Source organism: Pholis gunnellus (assembly GCF_910591455.1).
Source record: "Pholis gunnellus genome assembly, chromosome: 7".
NCBI classification, from domain to species: Eukaryota; Metazoa; Chordata; class Actinopteri; order Perciformes; family Pholidae; genus Pholis; species Pholis gunnellus.
In genome coordinates this window covers 20,727,494-20,753,657 of record NC_136533.1, presented here as the reverse complement: position 1 = coordinate 20,753,657, position 26,164 = coordinate 20,727,494, and the positions used below count along the sequence as shown (strand labels likewise).

General features: G+C 43.1%; 1 protein-coding gene across 1 annotated transcript in view; it reads left to right on the top strand.

The window, feature by feature from the left end:
- Positions 1-24,778, top strand: part of LOC306699050 (uncharacterized protein) — a gene marked incomplete at both ends in the record, with an annotated part of 30,778 nt that extends 6,000 nt beyond the window's left edge. The window contains 23 exons of the mRNA XM_079163550.1: positions 273-425; positions 537-590; positions 2,594-2,646; positions 2,890-3,131; positions 3,287-3,317; positions 5,242-5,437; positions 5,654-5,668; positions 7,357-7,455; positions 7,621-7,775; positions 8,003-8,239; positions 8,899-9,107; positions 9,448-9,498; positions 9,622-9,708; positions 9,972-10,036; positions 10,637-10,759; positions 11,137-11,278; positions 22,814-22,973; positions 23,060-23,157; positions 23,323-23,406; positions 23,541-23,659; positions 23,938-24,084; positions 24,214-24,412; positions 24,509-24,778. Coding sequence (XP_079019676.1) covers positions 273-425; positions 537-590; positions 2,594-2,646; positions 2,890-3,131; positions 3,287-3,317; positions 5,242-5,437; positions 5,654-5,668; positions 7,357-7,455; positions 7,621-7,775; positions 8,003-8,239; positions 8,899-9,107; positions 9,448-9,498; positions 9,622-9,708; positions 9,972-10,036; positions 10,637-10,759; positions 11,137-11,278; positions 22,814-22,973; positions 23,060-23,157; positions 23,323-23,406; positions 23,541-23,659; positions 23,938-24,084; positions 24,214-24,412; positions 24,509-24,778 — 2,989 coding nt within the window. The remainder of the gene's footprint in view (positions 1-272; positions 426-536; positions 591-2,593; positions 2,647-2,889; positions 3,132-3,286; positions 3,318-5,241; positions 5,438-5,653; positions 5,669-7,356; positions 7,456-7,620; positions 7,776-8,002; positions 8,240-8,898; positions 9,108-9,447; positions 9,499-9,621; positions 9,709-9,971; positions 10,037-10,636; positions 10,760-11,136; positions 11,279-22,813; positions 22,974-23,059; positions 23,158-23,322; positions 23,407-23,540; positions 23,660-23,937; positions 24,085-24,213; positions 24,413-24,508) is intronic.
- Between the last annotated feature and the right edge of the window lie 1,386 nt (positions 24,779-26,164).

The following is a 26,164-nucleotide window of genomic DNA, read 5'->3' as shown; positions in this document are numbered from 1 at the left end:
TGCCTCTTTTTAAGGGATTGCCTTGCTTTATGCTCTGATAGTCTTCCTGTCTATATAGCTTGGTTGAATATACATACTATACACAGTGGTTGACACATAGTGGGAAGGCTACACTAACCTGGTTTGGTGTTGGGGCCAGAGAATTGTTGCTGTGCAATCATAAGTCACTGCAATAAGAAAGAAGACTCTTTTCACATCCCACTGTTCATTTACCATTTTACAAACATTTACCGCACAGCACAATCACATCAGTGTGTCCCGTCTCTCTTTAGTCTGCTGCAGGAGCGCGTGGAGATGGCACGTATGGCTGAAGAGGTGGCCAGAGAGACAGCTGAGATGGCCATTAGACAGATGGCCAGTGAGGGGCAGTCCATTAATTTCTCACTGGGGAGTAGAGAACTGCTGCAGGAGGAGCCTGAAGTCGAGTAAGAACTTGTGTTCAAGTAGACAGAGAGAAAGTGTTTGTTTCGGCATTGTGTGTATTTTGCCGAGCATCCTTGTGAAGTCATGTGACGCTGCGTGTTCCCTGTGACCAGGCTGCCAGTGTCACAAGAAGAGGAGACGAAAGTGGACCAAAGTAAAGTCCCAGAGTAAGAATGCATATCTGGAGTCTTACCCGTCCTCCTTGAAATCCTTCGTAGGACCCCCGAGTCACTTAGTCTTTCACCTATAGAATTTGTATCATAGTGCTCCTGTGCTGTGCCTAATAGATACTCCAAAAAGTTATATATTGATGTTTTTTCATACATATATAAACAGATTTCTAAACTTAGAAACTATGCTGATGACTTTATTTCAAGAGGGAATTTCCACATCTTGTCTCGAGCAGCTTGTTGAACACTCAACAAAAAGTGTGGAAAAAGTATTCTGATCCTTTACTTTGGTAAAAGCAGCAAAATCACAATGTAAAATACTTGATTACAAGAAAAAAGCATATGAGCAGCATTTATTGTTGGAACTATTGGTAGAGCTGATTTAAATTGCTTTATATACTGTTGGGTAGTTCAAACTGTAACAATGCGTCATCTGTAATAAGTTGATCATATGATTAAATGTGCAAAGTAACAGATAAATGTTAGGTGAAAAATACAATATTTCCCTCTGAAATGTAGTTGAGTTGAGTAGAAGTATAAAGTATGATAAAAAAGTAAGTAAAGTACAAGCTTGGGTGCAAGTAGCTGACATTATACCGAGGTTAAACGTACAGTGAGTCCTGCTATCTCCAGTTCCACTGCCAGTCTTATGAATTCAGTTCCCAGTCTGATCCAGCGCAGTCCTTTGGCTGTCAGGTCTCAAATCCCGTGGGTTCTCGTTATGTGATCTTCGCCGCGCGCTGCCTCAGCATCGCACTACCGTGTCGTAGCAACCACAGCTTTCCGTGGCGACGGCTGACCCCCCCTCCGCTAAACGGTTACCCCGGTAACAGCGCGCACCTGCTGCTGCTGCTGTTTTCACGTCCAGAGACGCACGCAGAGAGAAGGATGCTCGGAGATGTAACGGAACATTTTGATTGTTGTTGTTTTTTCTAACATTTCTAAAATCTCCTGATGTGGTTCACACGACCTCACAGCCGAGTTCATGCTACTCATTCGTGGACATTTTGTGCCTCGACTGCTAACGATTAACGCACGTGAATATTGACAGAGAAAGTGAGTATCTCGTGATGTCATCGTGTTTAGGTATTGGACTTACATATGTTGTGAAATGAACAACGTTGACCTATTATTTAACCCTAACTTTATGAGGTAATTAGCGCCACAGGCCTGTCAAAGTCAGTCGTGTTATGCTAAAAACGTGGATAACACTAACAACTAGCTGACAGTGAGTAAAGTTGATGCTTCCACATCAAATGAAATGTGAGTCAGGATGTAACCTGTGCTTTGTGTTTCACCGTCTTCTGTTTGTAACCGTTAAAGAATAAGTGAGCAGAGAACAAACATTTACATTCTGCCTTCTATAACCATCTAAGTGCAGTCTATAAAATAAAAGTCATAATAAAAATATTTTATAATATTATTAATAATAACAATATGTCATCTGTGCCGACATTGGGACATTTTTTCAACTTATCACATGCTATCTAAATGTGTGCTACTACTGCAGATAATAAAAACAAGGAAAGTCTATCGTAAAATGAAATATAAATAATAATATCATGTTATTTCTGTAACGTGCAGCCAGCACAGGTCTTGAAGCCCAGTTTTACAGAATTAGGCTACCTGTGTTTTTTTACATACACTTTTAAAAGTGTGCCACCTCCGACTTTCATGTTTCCATCCTCAAAACCACATACATGTGATTTAACCTCTCTAAACACAGCCACACATTTTCAGAATGTGAAAACAAGATTCAATGAGACTGAAAAAGTCTGTCTGTGTTTGCAAATGTTGTTCTACTTTCCAAAATAGCTGAAAGTGTAACATGTCAATTCTTTATTAGGTTTCCCCCCTAGAAATACCAGCATCTTCATCCTCACTGCAGTCCTTATTTAATGGACCGAGTTACTGAACAGTGGGCTCAGTGTGGGGAACCTCACACTACCAGACACAGTGAAACATGATTTGTCCAACTCGTTTTGTCACCTGTCCTGCAGAACAGAACAGAGCCTTGCTGAGGAGACTGAAGAACCTATCACCGAGGAACCAGGTAGAATCCATTATTTTGTATTTGAATAATCCCTTAGATTGTAGAAAAGAGTCACAAAATCAAAGTAGCATGCCATACTTCAAGTAGAGACTTTTCTTTTTTAATATTATCTCTAAATTCTTTTCAACCTCTGCATCTTATATGTCATAGTATATTTCTGTTGTATTTGCATCAGGCAGATGTACATTTGTGACTGTTTAAATCTTAAATCTTATGAAATCTATAATTAAAACAAAAATGCAGAGCCACAAGAGGAAGCCGAGCCACAGCAGACCTCCCCCTCTCTACCTCCAAGACCTGAACCAGTTAATATCTCTGTGTCGGAGCCTGAATCAGAATCAGAACCAGAATCAGAATCAGAACCAGAAGCAGAACCAGAGACCAAGACCCAGAAAGCCAACTCGGAAGCTGAGCCTATAACGCAGCAGCCGCAGAAAGCAAAGGGAGACGGTCAAAGCACTGACGCTGACAAAGCTGGTGAAAAGGTAACATCCAGGAGTTTAACATGCACGGTGATGAATGTTTCACCTCATGTGATACACTTGACACATTTAATTTCACCTCCTGCACATATCCGACCCCAGCTGATGCTCACCACTCCCCTGCCATTCATTCATATGCTTTGTGTTTTGTGTAGGAGGAGGAGGAAGCTACTGGGGACGGCTGTGGTGGTATGTACTATTCTAATTTGTTATGTTTGTTGTTTTTGTTTTATATATGGCTGCGGTTAGAGCTGCTATATTACTGCTCTAATTGACTGTGTTTAACGCACAAGCTGCTTAACTGACTGCTGTTTTACATGCACGTCTACATCCAGACTCCTCCCACGATGTTGATTTCATTACTAGTTAGAGTAAATGTTGCCTGGTGACTGTAGGCCATGGTCATTATAGATCTTCTTGTCTAGAAGAAGTCTGACTTTGTCCTTCAGACTGACTCCGCTGCTGTTTGCCTGTCTACTGAGGCCACCTCCCACCTTGCTTAAATCCTGCCTGACTGTATATCTGCCTATCTACCTGTCTCCTCTGTAGCTCCCGTCAGCTGCGATGCATTTAAGAGCTGCCTGATGCGCATTCCTCACACCTCCGAGTGCCTCGGCAACATCAACGCGTTCTTCAAAGAGAACGGCATCTCCATTCCCAAAATACCCTCCATGCCTGAGCTACCCACCCAGCTCTCTGATGTTACCAAGTTCTTACCCACCCTCCCCCCTGAATTGCGCCAAGAGCTCTCCCAGATCCGACTCACGCAGATCCCCCGAAATATCGCCCAGACTGTGACTGAGTTATTGCCCAAAACCTCAGAGGGTTCAGTCGGCCTTAGTCTTCCCGAGAGCCTTTCAAACATCCCGCAGAAGCTCTCCCAGTTTCCCAGCCGAGCGCAGCAGTACTTCCTCAACGTCCAGAACCGCCTCAACAGCCTTATGCCTCAAGATGCCTAAGAAACAACAACAACAACAACAACAACAACAGCAAAAACAGAAGCAAGACAAGAATCAGCAAGATGTTGAACTGAACCGGCTCGTCCGACACTCCCCTCCCCCTCCCCCTCCCCCTCACCATCCGCAGCTCCAGTCCCGCTCCCCGTCTCCATCCTCCCCCAATGGTAGCTCCCTCGAATTGCCCAACGTCCCGTCCTACCCACGCCTGCCACCAATTGTCAGCCCCCCATCAAAGCAGCTCAACTCAGCGTCCCGCCAGCTGTCAGGTCTCTCTAACCCGGCGTTCTTCATTGAAGATGACTCAGACATTTCAGCATTAAGACCCACAGGTGACTCTGCAGGAGTGGAGAGTTGAATGTGTTCCATCGTGAGATTCCTTGTAGATACCTGAACTCAGCCATAACAAGTAGTAAACAGTTGCCTCTATACTTTTCATTTTAAAGCTAGTTTATGCTCTAAAATTAAAAGTGATTAGAAGTGAAACTGATTGCCCCTAAACCATAACAAAGACATTTGTAAACAGTTAATGATCAACTGAGTTCAGATGTCATGGAAAATTCACTGACGGTGTGTTCAGTAGCGGTTTTGTGTTGTGGTGGACTTTTGTATGTTTATGTGTTGTCTCCTTCTGTCATTTCTCAAATAAGCTCAGGCAGGGTGTGAATAAAGCGGCACAACTAATTTGGTTGCCATTCGGTGAACATGCAACATCCTCAAACTATTCCATTATTTTGCCTGGGAAAAAAAAGGGATTCAGAAATGTTTAAAATGTATACTATGACTTTCCTCCATTTCCATACATCTTCGATAAAGTCTGGAACAAACCGTAAACAACAACACAATGAAGACGACAGAATTGTGCCAGTGTACCGTGAGCCTAATTAGCGAGACTGAATAGCTTGCCAGATGAGTAAGCTAGTCCTCTGAACTATCAGGGCACTCTTATACGTGGCCTAGTTCACAGGTGGATCCTCTTGCATTAGCCCGATGTAGGCCCTCCGCCTCTCTCTCACACTGTCCTGCCTCTGCTTGTAACTGTGACCTGCTTTGCCCCTGGCAGTACTGTAAGACGGTCCTATTTGTCCTAAATACACATACACTTAATTTGTGATGCTGCTTGTTAATCAACAAAACATATTTTTCACCCTCTCCAGAGAGCTCTAGCCTCAGCCTTCGTCCAGCTGTCAATGTAGAGGATGTCGACTCGGACCATGAGAAAGGAGGGGAAGGAGGAGGAGGAGGAGGAGGAGGAGGGGAGGAACAGAGCAATATCCCCCAAATCCTCACCCCTCAGGACCCCAAACTTACAACCCTCACTGTCCCTGTGACCCCCTCCGGAGGTCGTCAAAGGTAGGAAATACTGCCACTAGTGGTTTATGTAATGTGCTATTAGGACAGTAACTGTTTTACCAAGAGGTTTATGCTGTGTATTAACACCAGTGGGGGATCATTTATGTCATATTGTCGGAGACTGAGAGGCTGAGTTTAGGTTTTAAAAACAGTTTATGAGGGTGTGCATTACACTATTTTGAATCTTTTCCTCTCTCTTCATGCTTTCATCTACAGTAAAGGAGATAAAGAGTAAGACAACTGCATGGATCGTTTGAGTTGTAGTGCTTGTAATCTTCTTTCAACAGTCATTATTCTTTTTCTCCAGGGAAACCACACATATGCGTAGCATATATATGCATTCAAGAGAGAAATCCAAAATAACATCACTAGAATATGTTATTTGGGTTATGTCATGGTGCAATCTTCATTGTTGGCAAGCGGAGGCTTTTCAACCAAAATGAGATTAGATTGAATATTAGTAGATTTGAGAAGATTATAGATTACTAAACATTTGCTTATAAAATACAAAAATAGAATTATGTTTTATCATAATTTGTGGTTTTAATGAATCATTTTGGGTTGAAATTCTTCATGTGTTTCCCCTGCGTAGTGCTGTTTGAAGTGGATCTACTGCCCTCTACTGTCTGTTGTACAGTCTGGATGTCAGTGTCCTGCAGAAACCTTGTGTGTTGCTTACGAATATCGGAAATATCTTTCTATTTGGTCCCACGGTTGTGAAAATTCTTTTGCACCTAACAACAACAACTGTGAGAACTTGCCAAAATGACACACACAAAGCAAAGCAGCACATACTGTTTATGCAGAACACAGTCTGTCATGTGAATCGTGGTGGAGCTGAATTGTTTGTGTTGTTTTGTGATTTTCTGTTCAGCTTTGCATGGTTTTCACAGATCTTTGTTCTTGTGGCTATTGTGTGGATAATGTCATAACATAGCAGAAGTCAATAAATGGATGCATCACAATCTTCCACTTGTATCATCACTCTGTCACCTACTTGTAGACATGGATGGATTACTGAACGGGCCTAGCAGGTAGGGGCCCAAAGTGTCAGAGGTCCTGACTCAAAATGTCGCTGAAAACCAAAAGAACACAAATAGAAAGCGGCTAAATGACCACAAACATACACAAAACAAAACAAAAGCAAAATCACCAAAATATACACAAAGCAATCACAGAGACGCAAAATTGCTCAAATTAGATGCAAAACGACTGCAACGTGACGTGAAATGACTCAAATTAGACTCTTTGAGTTTGGATGTCTTGTTCCTATGCAGACAGGCTGAGGGGCCCTTACATGTATGTGCCCAGGGCCCATTGTCTCATAATCCATCCATGCCTGTAGAACACTGCAGGTTATTATCTTCACTTGTCTTCTGTTTTTTGGATTAATATCATGCCTTCCTTGGCACACACTCCATATCCCCCCCCCCCCACCCCTCCCCCCCCTCTCTCTCTCCCCCGATCCCTTTTTCTTAAACACACTCTCTCCCTGACAGTAGTGGAAGGAATCGTCGGTCTATCTGGACGAAGATGTAAGATATCAACCCTTGTTAAATACTGTATTGACTCATGTAGTATCCATCTGTCTCTGTATTCACACATCGTGCTGCCCAGTCATGGACATATAGTGGATATAAACTCCATAGCCTTTCATTAATCCAGTCTTTGCTCATTATTTTTGCATTCCTCACAATCATGACTACAGCGTGAGCACGAAAGGCAGGACTCAGCTAATAGTGTCTGTCAATAATTTGATTCTGTGTCTTATTAACATTTACACAAACTGCTTAACAGAATGTTTGGTAAAGCCGCACCGCCGTGGATTTTAGTTTGACAAAAGGCAGCAATAATAAAGTTAGGCAGCACGGTCTCAAAGTTGAACCAACGACGTTGCTGTGTCTACTTCACGTAAACAGTAGGACCCTTCACTCTCAAAGTGAAGATGATGATGATGAAGGAAGCATGCCAGTCAGAGCCTGGCCCAGCCAGTCCAGCCTGCACAATTCAGATGACATGTGAGCGCTGTGCACACACACACGCACACGCACGCACACCCACACACACACACACACACACACACACATACAAAACCAAAATGAAGATGTATTTGGAGTTGTGGAGTGCTGACATGAGGTCATAATAATAAAAATCATCATCATCTAACTTTATTTTTCTCCAAGACTCAAAGAACGTCCAGCATCTTCAGCCAGTCAGACCAGTACGGTGGTCAACGATCGTCTTCAGGAGCTGGTCAGGATGTTTAAAGAGAGAACAGAGAAGGCGAAGGAGAAACTCATTGAGCCTGACAGCTCAGATGAAGACAGCATCATCCCCTGTGAGTTGGAATCTCTGTCCTTTCTCTCTCTTTCCCCTCTACACACACACACACACACACACACACTCATACAGCACATTGCATCCTAACATACAAAAGTGGTACGTAGATTATAGATAGTAAGGGGTGGTCCTCAGCACATTCCTTGTTCCTGTAACTTCAGCACTATGAGATGGTAAACCTGCTTCTTCTGACCTTTTGCCCCTTCCCTTCTCACTTCCCTTCAGCTCCTCCTCAGGCTGCAGCTCCTCAGCCTGCTCCTGGAGCTCAGCCAGTGGACGAGGGAGAGAAGGAGGCACAAGCAGGTCCATCAGGAGGAGGAGGAGGAGGAGGAGGAGGAGGAGGAGGAGTGGAGAGTGGGGCAGATGAGGAGCAGTCTAGCCGCTGCTGCAAGGTGAAAACTCCTCGGTGGATAGGAGCTTGTATGCACTACCGCTTCCCTGCCAGCATCGACCCTTTCACCAGTGAGAACCCAGCCGAACGCCACCCGCTGCCCCCTACAGGGCTGCACTGCTCAGTAGAGTCTCCTTTACTTGAACTACTCAGAAATGAATGACAAACACTGCAGAGTCTTGTCTGGCAGCTCCTCATTTTTCAGCCACGCCGTTCTGACACAATTTCTAAAATAACACATTGATAAAAATGCATTGGGCTGTTTGATGCTCATCCAAAAGGCAACTTTATTTTGACCCGTTCTGTTAATATGCAAACAGAATGCAATGATTAAACATGATGCGGTTTGGGTAAAGGAGATCATCTGTCATTTATCCTTCTCTCTTCCTTTTCATACATTCACAAGGACTTTGCGAGCCAGTCCATTTTCTATCACTTTTCTGTCTCTTTTCTGTCTCCTTTAGTACAAATACAACTTCCAAATTATGCAAATGTTGCATTATAATACAGATTAGATCCAGTTTATTTGTAATGCTCTTTGTCATGCTCTTATTCTAGTTAACAGCATATAATCATGGTAGTTGGTGCTTGTGCAGTGCCCACCACTTCTTCTGTGAATACTGAGTAATTCCAGTCTTTCCTTACTTTCAGTTCTCCTATTGTCTATTTACCCTCAATTTCTTCACCTCTCTCACTCCCTTCATCCTCTCATCTTTGGCTCTCTCCTCAGACCTAATGTACGTTCTGTGGATGTTTTTGGTCACTCTGGCGTGGAACTGGAACGCGTGGTTCATCCCAGTGCGCTGGGCCTTCCCTTACCAGACTCCAGACAACATTTATTACTGGCTGCTGACCGACTACCTGTGTGACCTCATTTACATCCTGGACATCACCATCTTTCAGCCGCGCCTGCAGTTTATTCGCGGAGGGGACATAGTGGTGAGTGGTGACGTTAGCCATTACCGTAAACAAGAGCCTGCTCATAGGAACCTGAAACAGGAAACACTGTGTTACAGTGAACACAAGAGGATACAATCTCTGTCGTTATCAACTGCTGAAGTTACATTTATCACATGAGTTGATACAATATCGAGGTCAGCACAAAAAACCATCAAGGTTAAGTCAGTATGTCCTATGATAAGTCAATAACCTAATTATTGTGACAGGCCTAACGTAGCTCTTTTTAAAAATGAAACACAATGTCAGTTTAAGATCATGATAAAGTTATCAACTTACCAGGATCATCATTTATATCTGCAGTTATGTTTTTTTATTACAGTGTGACAAAAAAGACATGAGAAAGAATTACATGACAACCAAACGATTCAAAGTAAGTAACCAGAGCGGAATAAAAGTACATTTTTGAGTGCGTTCGGCTTTACTTCACATATTATGCGTTGAGTCAATCATCAAAGTAGTTCAGCGAGTGAGGCGGTACCTTCTTGTTTTGCAGTTTGATGTTGCCAGTCTTGTGCCCCTGGAGCTTTTCTACTTCAAAACTGGCATCAACCCTCTCCTTCGCTTACCCAGGCTGCTGAAGGTGAGGTTTAATACGCTTTATTCAACCATTTTCCTCTGATCAGCCCTTTACAACCTGTTCCAGTTTCAGCATTCTGGCAACCAACACACTGAGAATCCTTCCACATGCATTTAATAAGCTGCTACACACAACATTACAGTGATGGCATCTAAACAAAGGAAAAGTTCATTTCCACTCTGTGTATCCGTTTTGAGAAATCAGACTGCAATTATTCAGATTTCACTCTTTAAATGTTTTTTTTTCTGTTCTATCAATGCCTCTAGATCAACTCCTTCTTTGAGTTCAATGAACGTCTAGAGGCCATCTTGACCAAAGCCTACATCTACAGGTCAGCTGTAGCCTCATGGTATCTTAGACTGCATTCACACCGAATCGGGCGTTGCGCTGATTAGCGCTGGGTTGTGCGGCGGTGCGGGCGTGTCGATTAAATCAGCTATTCTCAACCACACATCATCAGGTAGACGAACGGGTTAGCGAACGTTCCCTCCGATGCAGTGACACAAAATGGATTGATTTCTGAAACTAAAGAGTGATGTGGGAGCCAACCCTGCGTGAATATAGGCTGTAGTGACAAAATATGACCCTGAATACATTATATTTGGATAATGGCAGGCAGGGATGGGTGAATGTAAGAAGAATATTTCTTACAAAAGGTTGAGAACCCTTAACTTATTAACCTTAATTTGAATAGCCCATTGATCGACGGTTACGTGATCGTAACATCAGCATGACGTTGGATGCATTGGTGCACTGGTGTCTTCGCCACAGCGCCTGATTAGGAGTGAATGCAGCCTCACTGTACTGGCAGTTCTATCTCTGTATCCTCACGTTTTCGTCCTTCCTTTTAGATGAACTCAGATGAACAAATTACTGGTTTCTGGTGTTCAGTGTGTGCAAATGTGTTGCTCTCTCACTCTCTGTCTCTCAGGGTGATCCGCACCACCACCTATCTCCTTTACTGTCTCCACTGTAATGCCTGTCTTTACTACTGGGGCTCTGCCTTCACAGGACTAGGATCAACCAAGTGGGTGTACAATGGCGAAGGCAACAGGTTGGTAGGATAAAAACAGACACACACACACACAAACACACACGAGGCAACAGGTTTATTTGTTTGTGTTTTGAAGATTGGGACGGGGGTTTAAAGGGGATTGATAGGTGCACAGCTGTTGAGATAAAACACAAATTTCAGACCCAAAGGAGCAGAATGACGGCTAATGATGAAGATGTCAACTCATGTGATGGAAAGCTCACTCTGCTCTGTGATATTCACACAAATGATCTACAGTATATCTCCCCTGGTCTATTCTAGTCGCATCTTTTGACTTTAATTCTACATCTCATTCATTTTAAAAACCCATCATGTTCATTTTAGCCCTTTTCTTGTTCTGTCTCTTTCTGATGCCTCCTGTCTTTGTCTCCGCTCAGTTACATTCGCTGTTACTACTTTGCGGTGAAGACCCTGATCACCATTGGCGGTCTGCCAGACCCCACCACCCTGTTCGAGATTGTCTTCCAGCTCATCAACTACTTTGTTGGAGTCTTTGCCTTCTCTATCATGATTGGACAGGTAGGTATAGAAATGGAATGGAGACATGTGTGCCTTCCACATGTATTTAACCTCAAAGGCTCCAGAGTGTTATTCAGTGTGGCTTTGTGGCACAAAGGCAGTAGAACTGCCTGTGCCAAAGCACACTGACTGTAATCCTGCGGGCTTATTTTTCTTATTCTCCATCTTCCACGGTGTGCTATGTCCTGTATAAGAGATTCGCCCAGCGGTTTTCCCGAAAATCCTGAAAAACGGAGCAAAATTGGCCCATAGACTTGAATGGGGTTTCGGCGTGAAGAGAGCAAAAAAAACACTGAACTTTGGACCCATATTGACAAGCCATACTTTAACATAGAAAAATGATTTAAAGTTTAAAACGTAGACAAAACGCTGGAGGTTATTGAGCCAAATGGACATTTTGATAGCTAGCACAGTTTTCATGAAGTCGCAGATTAAGTTTCAGGAACATTTTGGCTCCATTTCAGATTTTATAATGGGTGTGTATTGCGCAGCTCGTTAAGGGCTAGAGTGAGGGCATAATTGTTAGAGTGGAGCAGAGCAGGAAAATATTCTGTGATTTCTGCAAACAAATTGCTCAGAGTGCCACAATTTGCACACCTCATGCATTATTTTTTGCAAAAGGTTAGCTAATGGTGTGCTGGTCTAGAGAAATGACTGTGGAATCCAGCACATTTACACATTTTGCACTACAGACCTTAATTGACAGGAAAACCAGCTTTCTGCTCCATTAGACTCCATGTTAAATCTGACCACTCATTTCTCAAAGAAAGCAGACGGTACCACTTTTGTACATTGCTCTGGAGCTCACATTTTTAACACCACAAACATAAAAAACACATCAGCCGCGTTCGGCAGAGTCTTATCTTTCTCACGGTATCCATATTTTATTGATTAGTCTCATGGTTTTGGTATAAAGGGCATATGTTCACAGGTAGTTCATACAGGTAGTTTTGTTGAAAATCGCTGTTCACTCTAATCTCTCACACAGGTGTTTCTATGAGCTCGTTAGTGATGTTTATAAACATACAGAGGCTCACAGACTCACATACACACATGACTTAACGATATGCGTGATGCAGCTCAGCCAATCAAATATGGGTATTCTGACAAGTTTCCTGATTCCAGTGAGATGTACACACACCATGACACAAGTGGGCGAGACGAGGAAAGACTTGGCAGAGCAGGACAATAGCTGGGTAAGCTGTAAATGATAAAACATAGATCAATCTCCAAATGAGAAAAATTGCCAGAGAGATCACAGTCTTGGACCATGAGTGGTTTGACTGATATAGGCAAATTTCTCCCATGGACAGGTGTTAGTAAGTGAGCTAATTAGTGAACACAGTCACATAGGTTTATTAAGGGAAATATATTCAGTCCCACCCTTTCAAAATAAAAGCCCCGTAAATGAACTGTATCTTAACATGAAGCTCAGAATATGGATTGTACAAAACTGTCAGTTTCCTGAGGAGAGGAGACAGAATCTGAATTTATGAAACCCAAATAGAGGTTATTAAATGACAAGCTTCATCACAAAATTCCAGTTTGAATTCATTCTGTGGGGCTTTTATTTTGAAATGGGAGGGAAGTTCTCTAAAAATATCTAAGACCTCAATGACTGTATGATAGAGAGAGAAGAGAGAGAGACAGTTAGATGGACAGAGTGAGTGAGTGGCAGAGATGGAAAGGAGGTTTAAAAATCTCTAAGAGATGTGTTTCCACCAATCAGCTCACTCTCAAACACCTGTCCATCCAAGCAATTTGCCTATACAAGTCCAACCATTCCTGGTTCACGACTTATCTCTTTGGAAATTTTCTCATTTGGAGATTGATCAATGTTTTAATATTTATAGCTTACCATACTATTGTCCTGCTCTGCCAAGTCTTTTCTCGTCTCGCCCACTTGTGTCATGGTGTGTGTACATCTCACAATCAGGAAACTTGTCAGAATACCCATATTTGATTGGCTGAGCTGCATCACATATATCTCTAAGTCATGTGTGTCTGTGAGTCTCTGTTCACTAATTAGCTCAATCAGAATCACCTGTGCACCTGCAGCCTGTTCATGGAGAAAAAGCAGGGAAACACCTCTCAAACAAATCCTCAAACCCCCATAACCGTAGCTCCTATTGCTCCGATATGAACACATGAGAGGAATGATGAGTTGAAGAGCAGATCATGTGAAAAACTTTACTGGAGCGACGGAGCCTCTCCCAGCTGTTAGCAGACTGTTTTGCAAGCAGGCGAGTGAGCTGTACCCAGCATGCAGTTCGGCGGTGTAATTTTATAAATGTACAATTATTAGTGTTACAAATTGTTTGTGTCACAGACTGTTGTGTCGTGGTGAATTGCTCTGTTAAAGAGCATTAGTTGTGGGTTGTTCATTGTTATAAAGTAATGACCATGACTAGGGGTCCCTCTCAATACACACAAGAAAACTAGCATATGGATCTTAAATGCTGAAAAGAGAGAAGCGATATCTCAATCGAACCTCAACGATACTACCGGTAACATCGGCGTGTGTAGCTACATATTGCGACGTCTTCCGGCAGTAGAAGCCACACTGTCAAAATTTCTTGCGAAATTTTCTAGTTAAACATGCTGCTTCAATTTCAGGCTTGCCGCCCTCGTTTCAGTTATAATTTGACAACCTGATTTGGCCACACAGCAACGTATGCTGTAGGATGTAATTCAAAGTATGTATTTCTTAGTTGCAATAAATAGCCACATACAGAATGCTGATTATTTGGCTGCCAACAGTACTTTAAACCTCAATAAATGTCCCAGAGTACAGGTTTTAAATGATGTTAGCTCTTCATGTCTAGATCATAAAAATATAGAAGTGAAGCAGTAAAGAATCCATGACTGCAATGAGCATAGAGAGAATAAAAAAGCCTCACAGTTGGAATGAGGAACATCTAAAACGCAGTGGGAGACGTTGCCTGATACAATTTTGTCCGTAGTGAAACAAGTCATTCTTCCTCAGTGAGCAGCTGAATGAGTGTGCCGTCTCTCTGTGGTGGAACAATGACTCATCCGTCCATCGCCTTTAAAGCCTCAACTGGATGAACTGATTGATGGGCACTGAGGGAAAAGACTGTAAGCTAAGGAGAGTGAAGATGACTAGAATTTGTGCTTAGGTCCATTAATGGTGAAATTCAGCCTTTCGGTGCTTTGTTTTAACTACTGGTGGCCAGATTACTATGAATGAAAGCTGTTTTATACTGTAAACTATATATGTGTGTGACCTGTTCTTACAGATGTCACAAGTGGGAACAAATGGGTTTGGATGAGTGCCACAGACATGGTGGGGAAGTCACAAAGCATTTAGAGAAATACTTACACGTGGTTGGTTTTGATTATGTTTTAGTATTTGTAATGATGAGAAATAATTCCTAACAAAAATATAGAACACACAATCTGCAGTCCACCCAAATTACCATAGATTCTAATTGTAGGGCTGTGTTAGCTAGATCGGCCTGAACAATTAAGTATCGGTGTAAATGTTGGCTGATGAATAACAAATACTTGCCTTAAAGAAATGTCAGTGTTTGATGCAATGAGAAACCGGAACAACGTTACATAGTTTGTCCCCTAGAGAGCACTGACTTGTTTATATTTCAACTGTAAAATGTCCTGTTCAATGCATAGCTCATTTACAATTATTTTGCAACTCGTGATTATTTTGTATCAGTCGTATCAATTCATATACCAATTTAAATAATCGATTCGTCTGTAAAATATATCAAATGTAAAATAGTGAAAATCCCACCATGGCCACGATGAAATCTTCAGTGTCTTGTTTTGTCCAACCAACAGTCTAAAATCCAAATATTATTATAAGTGTATAATTTACAACTCTATCAAGCAGGGAAGATACTTACATATGTGAGGCTGGAAAAAGTGAATGTTTGACATTTGATAACTGGTTTTGTTTATAAAGAATTGATGCTGGGTCATTTTCTGTTGATTAACTCGTCGACTTTTTAAATGTATCCCATTAAAATGTAATCGGGAGAAAGTAAAGCAGGAAGCAACTCTATTCACACCAGTTAAGGCAATCATGCGCAGAAGCAGCTGTTTTTAAACATTAATGTGATTGCCCACGGCCATGAAATACCAAAGAGCAGCAATCAATACAACACGGTATCACTTCAATCTCGCTTCTCTCCCACAGTGATGATTTCAGCATTGCAGACAATAGGCGTGAAGATGACAGGCACAGGCGGTCCTGCATTTCGAATTACAAGCTTTATTCAGTAATTGATTTCAGCATTTCTAATTTTCTGTAATCCCGTTGTTCACGGAGAGGAAATCATTTTCTGCAGGAAATGAATTAGGGAACAGCGAGAGATAAAAATGGATGTTGGAGAGCACACATGAACACAAGTGTGAGAACGATAATGAGACTGGTTTCACACAGCCCCAAGACATCTCGTTTGATTGGTTGAGCTGAACCGCCAGCAATGGCCCGGCAGGCTTGTCGAAGAAGAATTTATTCTATTTTGTCGTGAATTGATGGAGATGAGGCCTCTCCGGCCGGAGAGACAGTAAATTAAAACTGATGATGGGGAGGGGGGGGTAATGTGAAGCAACATTCCTGCATTTGGCAGAGAAGGCTTCTCGGGAAAGCATGCGAAATAAGATGAAAAGCCATGTGAATTAAATGACTTATTTCAATGCTGTAATACGCGCATACAATTCAGGAAAAATCATTTGGAAAACCAACAGTAATACGTGTAACACCAATGCTGATTCCCAAGTGCGTGAAAGGAAACATTTGATATTTTAGAAAAAAGGTTATTTTCTTTCTGACTCGAGTTAGATGAGCTGTTCGATCCTCTCACGTCTGTACGTGAAGCTACCGCCAGAAGCTGGTAAACTTAGCTTAGCCTCGAGCAAAATCGAATTACAAGGTGCTTAACAATACAATAAAAATAAGACAATGCAATGAACATAACACAGAAGAGGATACACACATATATATATATATATATTATATGTTTTAATGCGTTTGAGGGCTCAAAATGTCTGCTCCACAGAGCTTCTCGATTTTGGGATTGTCACCGCCCATCATGTCACGCTAGCCCACTGACCAATGTAATGGTAAAAAATATATATCAGTATCATGAAATGGCTTAGAAACATTTTACGGCTTAGAAGAACAGAGTTAGACATTTAGCTCTGTCCAAACATGGGTTAAGAACAGATAGTTCTGTGTAAACATGGTTTAGAAACAGACCATATACTGAGTGTTACTGTTTCACTTTAGAGGGCCATGAAGACAGACACAGGAAGGTCAGCAAGGGTTCACACAGGGGGTTCTTCCTATTCTGGGGATGTTTAGGGTCACGTAAATGTATCTGGCAATGAGATCAAGGGAAAATGGAAGACTGATAAGCCAGCGTAAGACATCCTTGACCTATCTAAAGGCGGAGACTGTTTCTGCTTTAGTATATAGTATGTGAAGATTTGAACTGATGTTGAAGAATGCTTCCAGCAGACTCTGTGAAGAGCTGTGTTGGGTATTCTCCCTCTTGCAAGAGAAATTAAATGGAACGAGACAACTTTGAATGATTTGAAGACTTGTATTATTTTGATTTGCGAATAACACTCTCTCCTCCCGATTAACATAGAAATATTCTACGACACCAATCACGAATGGCTAGGCCAGCTAGCAGGCTCTGGCACGTCAAAGAATACACCCAACATGCCAAACTAAAGATCTGATTGGTTGAAGACTATGACAATCAACAATATCGTCTCCATTCACTTAAACTGCACATGGAGGCACTGGTGAGTCTGCAGGCCTCGGGCCTCTCTTCTTACTAGAGACACAGAGGTGAAATCTGATTGGATAAAAGCTCCACTTAAAACAAGCTGCACTGGAAGCAGAGCAACTGAGGAACACAGTAGCTGTGCAATGAGAAAATAAGATAATGGGAAAAATATTTTTATAAATTATAATACATGTAGTGTATTTAAGAAAAATTATGAAATTATAAAATAAATATAACTTTGTGATTCTGTTAAGGCCAGCAGAGAAGGCCTTGCAGGCCCTGACGGCCCACCACTGGTGAAAAGTCCCTGTTGGTCGTTTTATTACCTTTGCTTGAGTCGGGAGTTTACCTTTCCCCTCTGTCTGTGTGCCGCTGTGACAGCCGCGCCTCGTTAGATGCCAAACCTCCACCTCTCGGGAGCGCGCATGCCCAGAGCGGCGTTCACGCGTTCAGCTGATGTGCTCTCTTACACATAATAGACCAAAAAATGTAGGCTACATTTGTAATAGATTAGGCTATTAAAAGAAAAAGTACATTGCACCCGACCCCGATGCTTGTCCCTGCGGCTGGTGGGTCCACAGGGTGACTGCTCCATGATGTTTCTTCGGGCTGAGCCCGACCGGGCCCCATGGGCGAAGGTCCGGCCACCAGACACTCGCTGACGAGCTCCCCTCCTGGGTCTGGCTCCAGGAGGGTGCCCCGGTTTCCCTGGTCCGGGCGAGGTGGCTGAAGTCTGTGGGCTGCTATTATTATTATGCAATCATTTTTGAACCGCTCTTAGTCTGGGCGCTCCCCTGAGACCTGTTTGCCTCGGGAGACCCTACCAGGGTCCCCGGACAACATAGCTCCCAGGATCACTGAGCCACTCAAACTCGTCCACCGCGTTAAGGTGGCGGTTCGCGGAGGAGTGTGTGTGTGTGTGTGTGTGTGTGTGTGTGTGTGTGTGTGTGTGTGTGTGTGTGTGTGTGTGTGTGTGTGTGTGTGTGTGTGTGTGTGTGTGTGTGTGTGTGTGTGTGTATGATTTACGGCAGCTGACCTGTCGTAACAACAATGGGTGTTGCCAGGAAATGTTTATTCTTTAATCAACAATTGCACATGTAATTTCATAAAGTGTCAATCAGTGACGGCAAAATACATTTAGACTAACATGTCACAGACAGGTACTGTCTGACGACCGACTGACCGTCAGGAACTTGCCAGTGCCATGAAAGCGCACTCGCCGTCTCTCCAAATTTTGATGAAATTACAAAAAAATCTATAGACTGTTTAAGAACATTTTCACTTAAAACTTTGAACTAGCCTTTTATAATGCTTTACCCTGCAGCCTTCTTTCAGATGAGTTTCTACATCATCAAGTCATTCTTGACAGTCTGCAACCTGGGTGACAGTTTACCACTTTCTAGACCAAGTAAAATCTTTTGAGTGAATTCAAAAGTGTTGGTCAGTGCTTTGGGGTAGCTGAGGTGTATAAAGTGCATAAATCAGCCCAAATATTACCAGGAAGGCATCGCCAAGTCTGGGGAGGCTGACCATGGCATCACTTTCAATGACGACAGAGATTCTCACAGGGTGGTAGTGAACTGGACTTGTGTCATGGTCACTGATGACAGTAAGGAGGCCCACTGAAACACCATCAAGCTCTGGCTCATCAGACTCATCCTGAATGAATGAAAAAGAGATACTAATCACAAACTAACACATGGAACAGAACAGATGACATATAATTTATCTTTCTTTAACCAAGTCCCATTGAAAACCAATACCTCTTTTACAAGGGAGACCTGGGTCTCATTGTAAGAGGTGAAAAACATAAGATCCATGTTCTGCACACACGAATCAGTCAAATTACCAGAGAATCTATGTGGTGTGAGCAAAGCTGATTTTAAACAGTCCAATCAGAAAATATGTCCACAAATAACCTGTTCACATCTTTAATGCAATCAGACAAATGGCAAACACAAAGTGGACTAATTGCAAAATTCACAAAGCTCAATTTGAACCTGTTCGAAGTTCCACCGGTTCAACCTATGAAGTGTGTAATAATCTATTTACCTGTTCATCGTGGATTTTTAAAATGTCAGCCAGAGCATCTGCTGTCTTCCCAGTTTTTGATGCCTTCCGTCTGAATAAGTTCGTCAGTCGAGGAAGATGGCGGTCAAGCTCAGCATAGAATCTGTTGGGCAGGTTCTGATTCATAATCCGCTGGAACTCTGCATACAACTACATTGAAATAACAGGAGGAGAATACAGCAACACTTAAAAAAACAGTTCAATTTGAAAAATCTAGGCCACATTTATAAAGCATAAAATAGCGGCCAAATGAGTAAGAATCACAATTTTCACTTAAAAAGAGAGAGCTGATCCATATTACCTCAGACTCTATTTGGAGAGCAGGCCAGAGGTCCATGAGCTCGTTCACTGGTGGGCAGGACATGGTCTGGTCACAAGTGGGCGGGCAGTTGACTCGTGTTCAACAGCAAAGCAATGTCCGTGTCTCAGTGCTGCTCACTGCTCAGAATGGCTGCGGTAACAATAACACATTTGGCGCCAAACGCAGAAAGCGGCCAACGCACCTTTATCAACGAGATTTCACTTTAGTTTTTGTTCCCCCTAATATTACCGCACTGATACGTTTAAGTTAGAAATATACTTAAAGTCGCCGAAGGAACGGGCGTGCACGTCTGAAATTAGGTTTTAGACTCCTTGATTACACGTATGCCTTCAACAGTTAAACAGCTGTGGCTGTGTCAATATATCCGCTCGTGACGGAGTTAGGGCAGGCGAACGAACGTCACCTCTGTCAAAATACGTTTTGTTTGTGAAATACTATCTTTAATACAACGGGTATAGCACTCACTGTAACGTGTTTTCAGGTCGGCGAGTCACTATAACGTGTCCACGGAGTTTCACCACCTTCCCCGCCGTGGTGCGCGAGCCAAGCCCCCACCCTCGGGCAAAAACATGTCCGCCACAGACCCTCTGATGTGACGTCATCCGGTTGCCGTGGTGCGCGAGCCAAGCCCCCACCCTCGGGAAAAAACATGTCCGCCACAGACCCTCTGATGTGACGTCATCCGGTTGCCATGGGAATGTTTGCATAGTGTATGTGCTTTGAAGACATCAAAGGCAGTGATGTCACAAAGAATGCCGGGATGTCACCAGCGTCTGGTTCTTTCATTTCATAGCACAATGTCTACTGGACAGAGCACGTTACTTAACAGAGCAAGTTACACGACAGAGCAAGTTACACAACAAAAACACAAGGATATGTCTCACTTTAAAGAATATGCACAGCTCCCCAACCTCTTAATAACTGGCCGAGGGCTCTGCCAGGTGGAGGGTTTTAGTAAGATGCCGAACCAGGACGACAGAAAACCTCTTGACGAAAAGGCGCTAGGCACCCCTGGAAAAAGGAGCAGTCGTCCTGTTAACGGCGTCTACATGTCACATAAGACAATCCAACACGCCACAAAGGACGACAAACGACACCAAACCGGACCGCTAAAAGACGCTGTTGATGCAAGCAATTTAAAGATGTCGGTGAGAGATATCGGCCTCACAAAATATAACAGTGCACCCCGTATTGAAAATAATCAAAGGCAAGAGGGAGCCAAAAAACTGAACAAGCTGCAGCCAACTTATATAGGGAACAATATTTCTACACAGGAAGCACTTGCAGGAAAGGAGTACTTGGAGGACTCCAGCTACTGTGATCAATTTACTGGAGAAAAACTTCCCTATTTCAGCACAGCTAAAACCAGGTTAGTCAGGCAGAAGCTGGAAAGCAACAAGGTGCAGATACCTTATGTAGAGAACAGCAAGGTTGATCTCTTGCCGACCTACTTTCCGTCTATTTCTACAAAGGAAACACTTGCAGGAAAACACTCTGTCCCTGCTGGGGTGGGCAGAGTGGAGGACTCCAGTTACTGTGATCAATTTACTGGAGAAAAACTTCCCTATTTCAGCACAGCTAAAACCAGGTTAGTCAGGCAGAAGCTGGAAATCAACAAGGTGCAGATACCTTATGTAGAGAACAGCAAGGTTGATCTCTTACCGACCCGCTTTCCGTCTATTTCTACAAAGGGAGCACTTGCAGGAAAACACTCTGTCCCTGCTGGGGTGGGCAGAGTGGAGGACTCCAGTTACTGTGATCAATTTACTGGAGAAAAACTTCCCTATTTCAGCACAGCTAAAACCAGGTTAGTCAGGCAGAAGCTGGAAAGCAACAAGGTGCAGATACCTTATGTAGAGAACAGCAAGGTTGATCTCTTGCCGACCTGCTTACCGTCTATTTCTACAAAAGGAGCACTTGCAGGAAAACACTCTGTCCCTGCTGGGGTGGGCAGAGTGGAGGACTCCAGTTACTGTGATCAATTTACTGGAGAAAAACTTCCCTATTTCAGCACAGCTAAAACCAGGTTAGTCAGGCAGAAGCTGGAAAGCAACAAGTTGCAGCTAGCTCATGTAGAGAACAGCAAAGTTGATCTCCCGCCGATCCACTGTCCGTCTGGAGCACTTGCAGGAAAACACTCTGTCCCTGCTGGGGTGGGCACGGTCCCTGATAGGGTGGAGGACTCCGGCTACCGCGCTCAACCTAATGGAGAACAACTACTCTATTTCAGCACAGATGGAGAACAACTACTCCATTTCAGCACAAATCAAACCAGGTTAGTCAGACAGAAGCTGGAACGCAACAAGTTGCAGATACCTTATTAGAAGAGCAAGGTTGTCGAACCGCTTTCCGTCTATTTCTACCACCATTGGTGATTAGCACTGATGCCTTACAGCCAGGTATTGGTTACTCTCTCTCTCTGTCTCTCTCCACACACTGTCTGTCTCTCTCTGTCTGTCCTTCTCTCTCTCTGTCTGTCTGTCTGCCTGTCTCACTCTCTCTCTCTGTCTCTCTCCACACACTGTCTGTCTCTCTCTGTCTGTCCTTCTCTCTCTCTGTCTGTCTGTCTGCCTGTCTCACTCTCTCTCTCTGTCTCTCTCCACACACTGTCTGTCTCTCTCTGTCTGTCCCTCTCTCTCTCTGTCTGTCTGTCTGCCTGTCTCACTCTCTCTCTCTGTCTCTCTCCACACACTATCTGTCTCTCTCTGTCTGTCCCTCTCTCTCTCTGTCTGTCTGTCTGCCTGTCTCACTCTCTCTCTCTGTCTCTCTCCACACACTGTCTGTCTCTCTCTGTCTGTCCCTCTCTCTCTCTGTCTGTCTGTCTGCCTGTCTCACTCTCTCTCTCTGTCTCTCTCCACACACTGTCTGTCTCTCTCTGTCTGTCCTTCTCTCTCTCTGTCTGTCTGTCTGCCTGTCTCACTCACTCACTCTGTCTCTCTCTATCTTTAGCCCCATAGATTAACTGTATCTTAACATGAAGCTCAGAATGAGGTTCGTACAGAAATGATGGGAGCGTTAGCTCCCATCATTTCCAAAGGCTTCTCAAACAAATGTATTTATCTCAAATAGAGAAATGATGGGAGCGTAAGCGTTATACAAGATTAAATTCAAGAGTATGGATCTTAAATGCAGAAAAGAGAGAAGCGATATCTCAATCGAACCGCAACGATACTACCGGTAACATCGGCCTGTGTAGCTATATATTGCGACGTCTTCGGGCAGTAGAAGCCACACTGTCAAAATTTCTTGCGAAATTTTCTAGTTCTTTTTTACTATGCACGTCATGCAGCAAAGACATTCATACGTCATAAGTGTCTCTGTGCAAGGATGGTGTTGAATTAACAAACCTGTTTTGTCTCTCAGATGCGTGACGTGGTTGGTGCAGCTACAGCAGGTCAGACCTACTACCGCACATGTATGGACAACACTATCAAATATATGTCCTCCTATCGCATACCCAAAGAGGTGCAGAACCGTGTCAAGACCTGGTACAACTACACCTGGCAATCACAGGGCATGCTGGGTAAGGAGAGCACTATCTGTGTCATATATATCTTATACATCTGACCTTTTCAGTCATACTGTTCCTATCACTGTCTGCCCTGCCAGATGAGCAGGAGCTGCTGACTCAGTTGCCAGATAAAATGCGTTTGGACATTGCTATAGACGTCAACTACTCCATTGTCAGCAAAGTCCCTCTTTTTCAGGTAGGACTTCCTAAAAACACATTAAAAAAAAATAGCACAGGGTACGTAATACAGACAAAGTCTGACAAGGCCCAGCTGAGTTGTTAAGCTAGTGCACTAGCCATAGAGATCAAAAAGAGACATCACTGTTTCCTCTTCTGTTTTTTTTGTCCTTCCTCTTGACAGGGTTGTGACAGACAGATGATCTTTGACATGCTGAAAAGCCTACGCTCTGTTGTCTACCTGCCTGGGGATTATGTCTGCAAAAAGGTAAAAGGCAAACTCACTTGTGTTTTGTTTGTAGAAGACAACTGTATGTGGCAACATTTTAAAAAATTGTTGCTACTTGTATTGCTCTCCTTCTCATCGGCTGCCTCTGCCTCTCTCTCTTTTCTCTTGCTCAGGGCGAGGTGGGTCGGGAGATGTACATCATAAAGGCTGGGGAGGTGCAGGTGGTTGGAGGACCGGATGGGAAGACAGTGTTTGTCACTCTCAGAGCAGGATCCGTCTTCGGAGAGATCAGGTGAAGAGATTTTCACAGGTGGTGATTTAGTGAAAACATCTTCTTTAAAGATGCCCACATATGTGAACAGGATTCTTTATCTATCTGAACTGCCATCTCTGACAAATATCTTAGAAACAGGAAAAAGTGTGATTTTTAGAAGATTTGGTTCTAAATCTTTTGCATGAAATCCCAATAATTATGCATTCAAAAGTCTAGCTGAGCTCTGTTTTTGTGAAATTGAAAAGTCAAACGAGGTGGAAAATGTCATTCTCAACCATGATTTCTCTGATTGGTAGTTTGCTCGCAGTAGGCGGGGGTAACAGGCGCACGGCAAATGTAATCGCCCACGGATTTGCCAATCTCTTCATCCTCGACAAGAAAGACCTGAATGAGATCCTGGTCCACTACCCCGAGTCCAAGAAACTGCTCCGCAAGAAGGCCAGGTTAAACATCAATGAAACTCACTGTGCTCTCTGCTTTGTATATGTCCTGTACAGATCGACTCACACAACAGCCGTGCTTCTTTGTCTGCTTATATGTAATTATTACTGAATTCTGTGACTTTCTCACAGGAAGATGCTAAACAAGGGAAAGAAACCTGAGCCCAAAGAAGAGGCGAAGGATCCCCCTCAGGTCCCGTCAGCCCCTGTTAGACCAGAAACCCCCAAACTGCTGAGAGCAGCCCTGGAGATGGCACAGAAATCCTCTGGACTTAAAGGAGCTCTGGCTAAAGTCAAAGAGAAGACTAGCAAGTCCATTGTCTCATTACAGGTAAATACAACAAACCCAACACATATGCACATGTGGCAGAGACAAGAAAGAGAATGTTCTTTATATCGTAGATTCATCTCTTCTCTTCTCTTCCAGCCCTCCCTCTCCTCCTCCCTGCCTCCTCCATCCCCCACCTCCAGCTACGGACCTGACAGGGACGTGGACACACCATCACCCGTCTCTACCAGCTCCGCAACGCTTCGCTCTACCTCCCATTGTCCCGACAACAACAACTCTACGATGCCTCACTCTGCATCGAGGGGCCACGGTGACGCAGACGAAACGCTCGCCGCGGACCAAAGAGAGGAGGGCGTCAGCGGGGTTGAAGGGGCCGAGGGGGGGAAGAGGAAAGAAAAGAAGTTGTGATAATTCTTTAAGGACAAAGAGAGAAACGGGTGACACTCCCATAGAGGAGAAGGGAAATCGGAGTGATCAAAGGGGAAAGAAGAAATGCTCTCTTTCAATTGACAGAATGGTGTATAGAAAGAGAGAAGAGGTGTTGTTAATGAACATGTACACAACTGCGATGTCTTGATGTCAACCTGATCTGCTCGTGGGAGTTGTGTGGGACAGCGTAAATGCAAAAAGATCACGGTAGTACTGTATTCCACTCTGACCTATGACCACTAACCCATTTTGTTAGTTATAGCCTTGGAGCCCACTATATCTAAAATATCGTCGACATAACATTAGCTGTTCTTTCAACCTCCACACACACTGTGTTTATCTTCATTCATCTCATTAGATCATCGAATGTAAGAGCAAACCACTCCTCACCTGGTTAATTCTCCAGAATTTAAGCATATCTTCATCATCACTTTACGTCAATGAAACAGGAAACACACGTCACTGAACTCAAATGTGGCTATGCCGATGAGTGGATTGTGCGTGGGATGGCATATTTAGGCCATAACTGTGAACTTAGATCAGTCCTTTCTACAGAACTGAACTTCTTGCCTTTCCAAAATGTTTTTGCTGTTGTTGTCTGCTGACTGTTGGATTCTTTTGTAAACTTGAAATAACAATTTGCCTTACATGTTTTGTCCTTTACCTTTGTGTTTTGTTGGTGTGAGTAGCTTGCACTGATGATGTATTTACAAGTGGGTCTGAACAACAGCACAGACCTTGTAGACCTGTATTTAAGGTTGTAACATGATCTTCTGTTCCTCCATCATGAGATATGTTACAAATAATGTTGACAGGTCATTGTAAAGTCATCACATATTATTGTACATAGATTTCCAGTCTGTCTTTGACTGTCATAGCTTTAAGCATTGTGAGCTAAAACATCACCTAGCCTCTTCTTACCTCCAACACTGGATTTCACTTGCTTATCAATGCAGCCACTATATCAATAATGACTAATGTAACAATGTAGCCATCACTACATGTAATACCATTGTTTTACATATTTTATAACTATAGTTAACAATATCATGTTCATATTTTCTTCTGTTTGTTTTGTAAAATAATGTAAATATATTTGTTTTTTGAAATTTAGATGAATCACACTTTCCCGTTCATTTAAGATCACTGTCCTGCTTTGTAGTGCTGTGACATGTACATATATTCTAATGATGCTAAATATTTAATTTGTGCTGTAAATGTGATAAGGACTAAGTAATGATGAGAGATTTATTGTTTTTGTGTAGAAGGTTTATTTTATCGATAAAGCCTCAGAAGTAGAGCCCGTAGACCAGCTAACCCTATACTGCCAGACAATCTGCAGACATGATTGTCAATGTTGTTTCT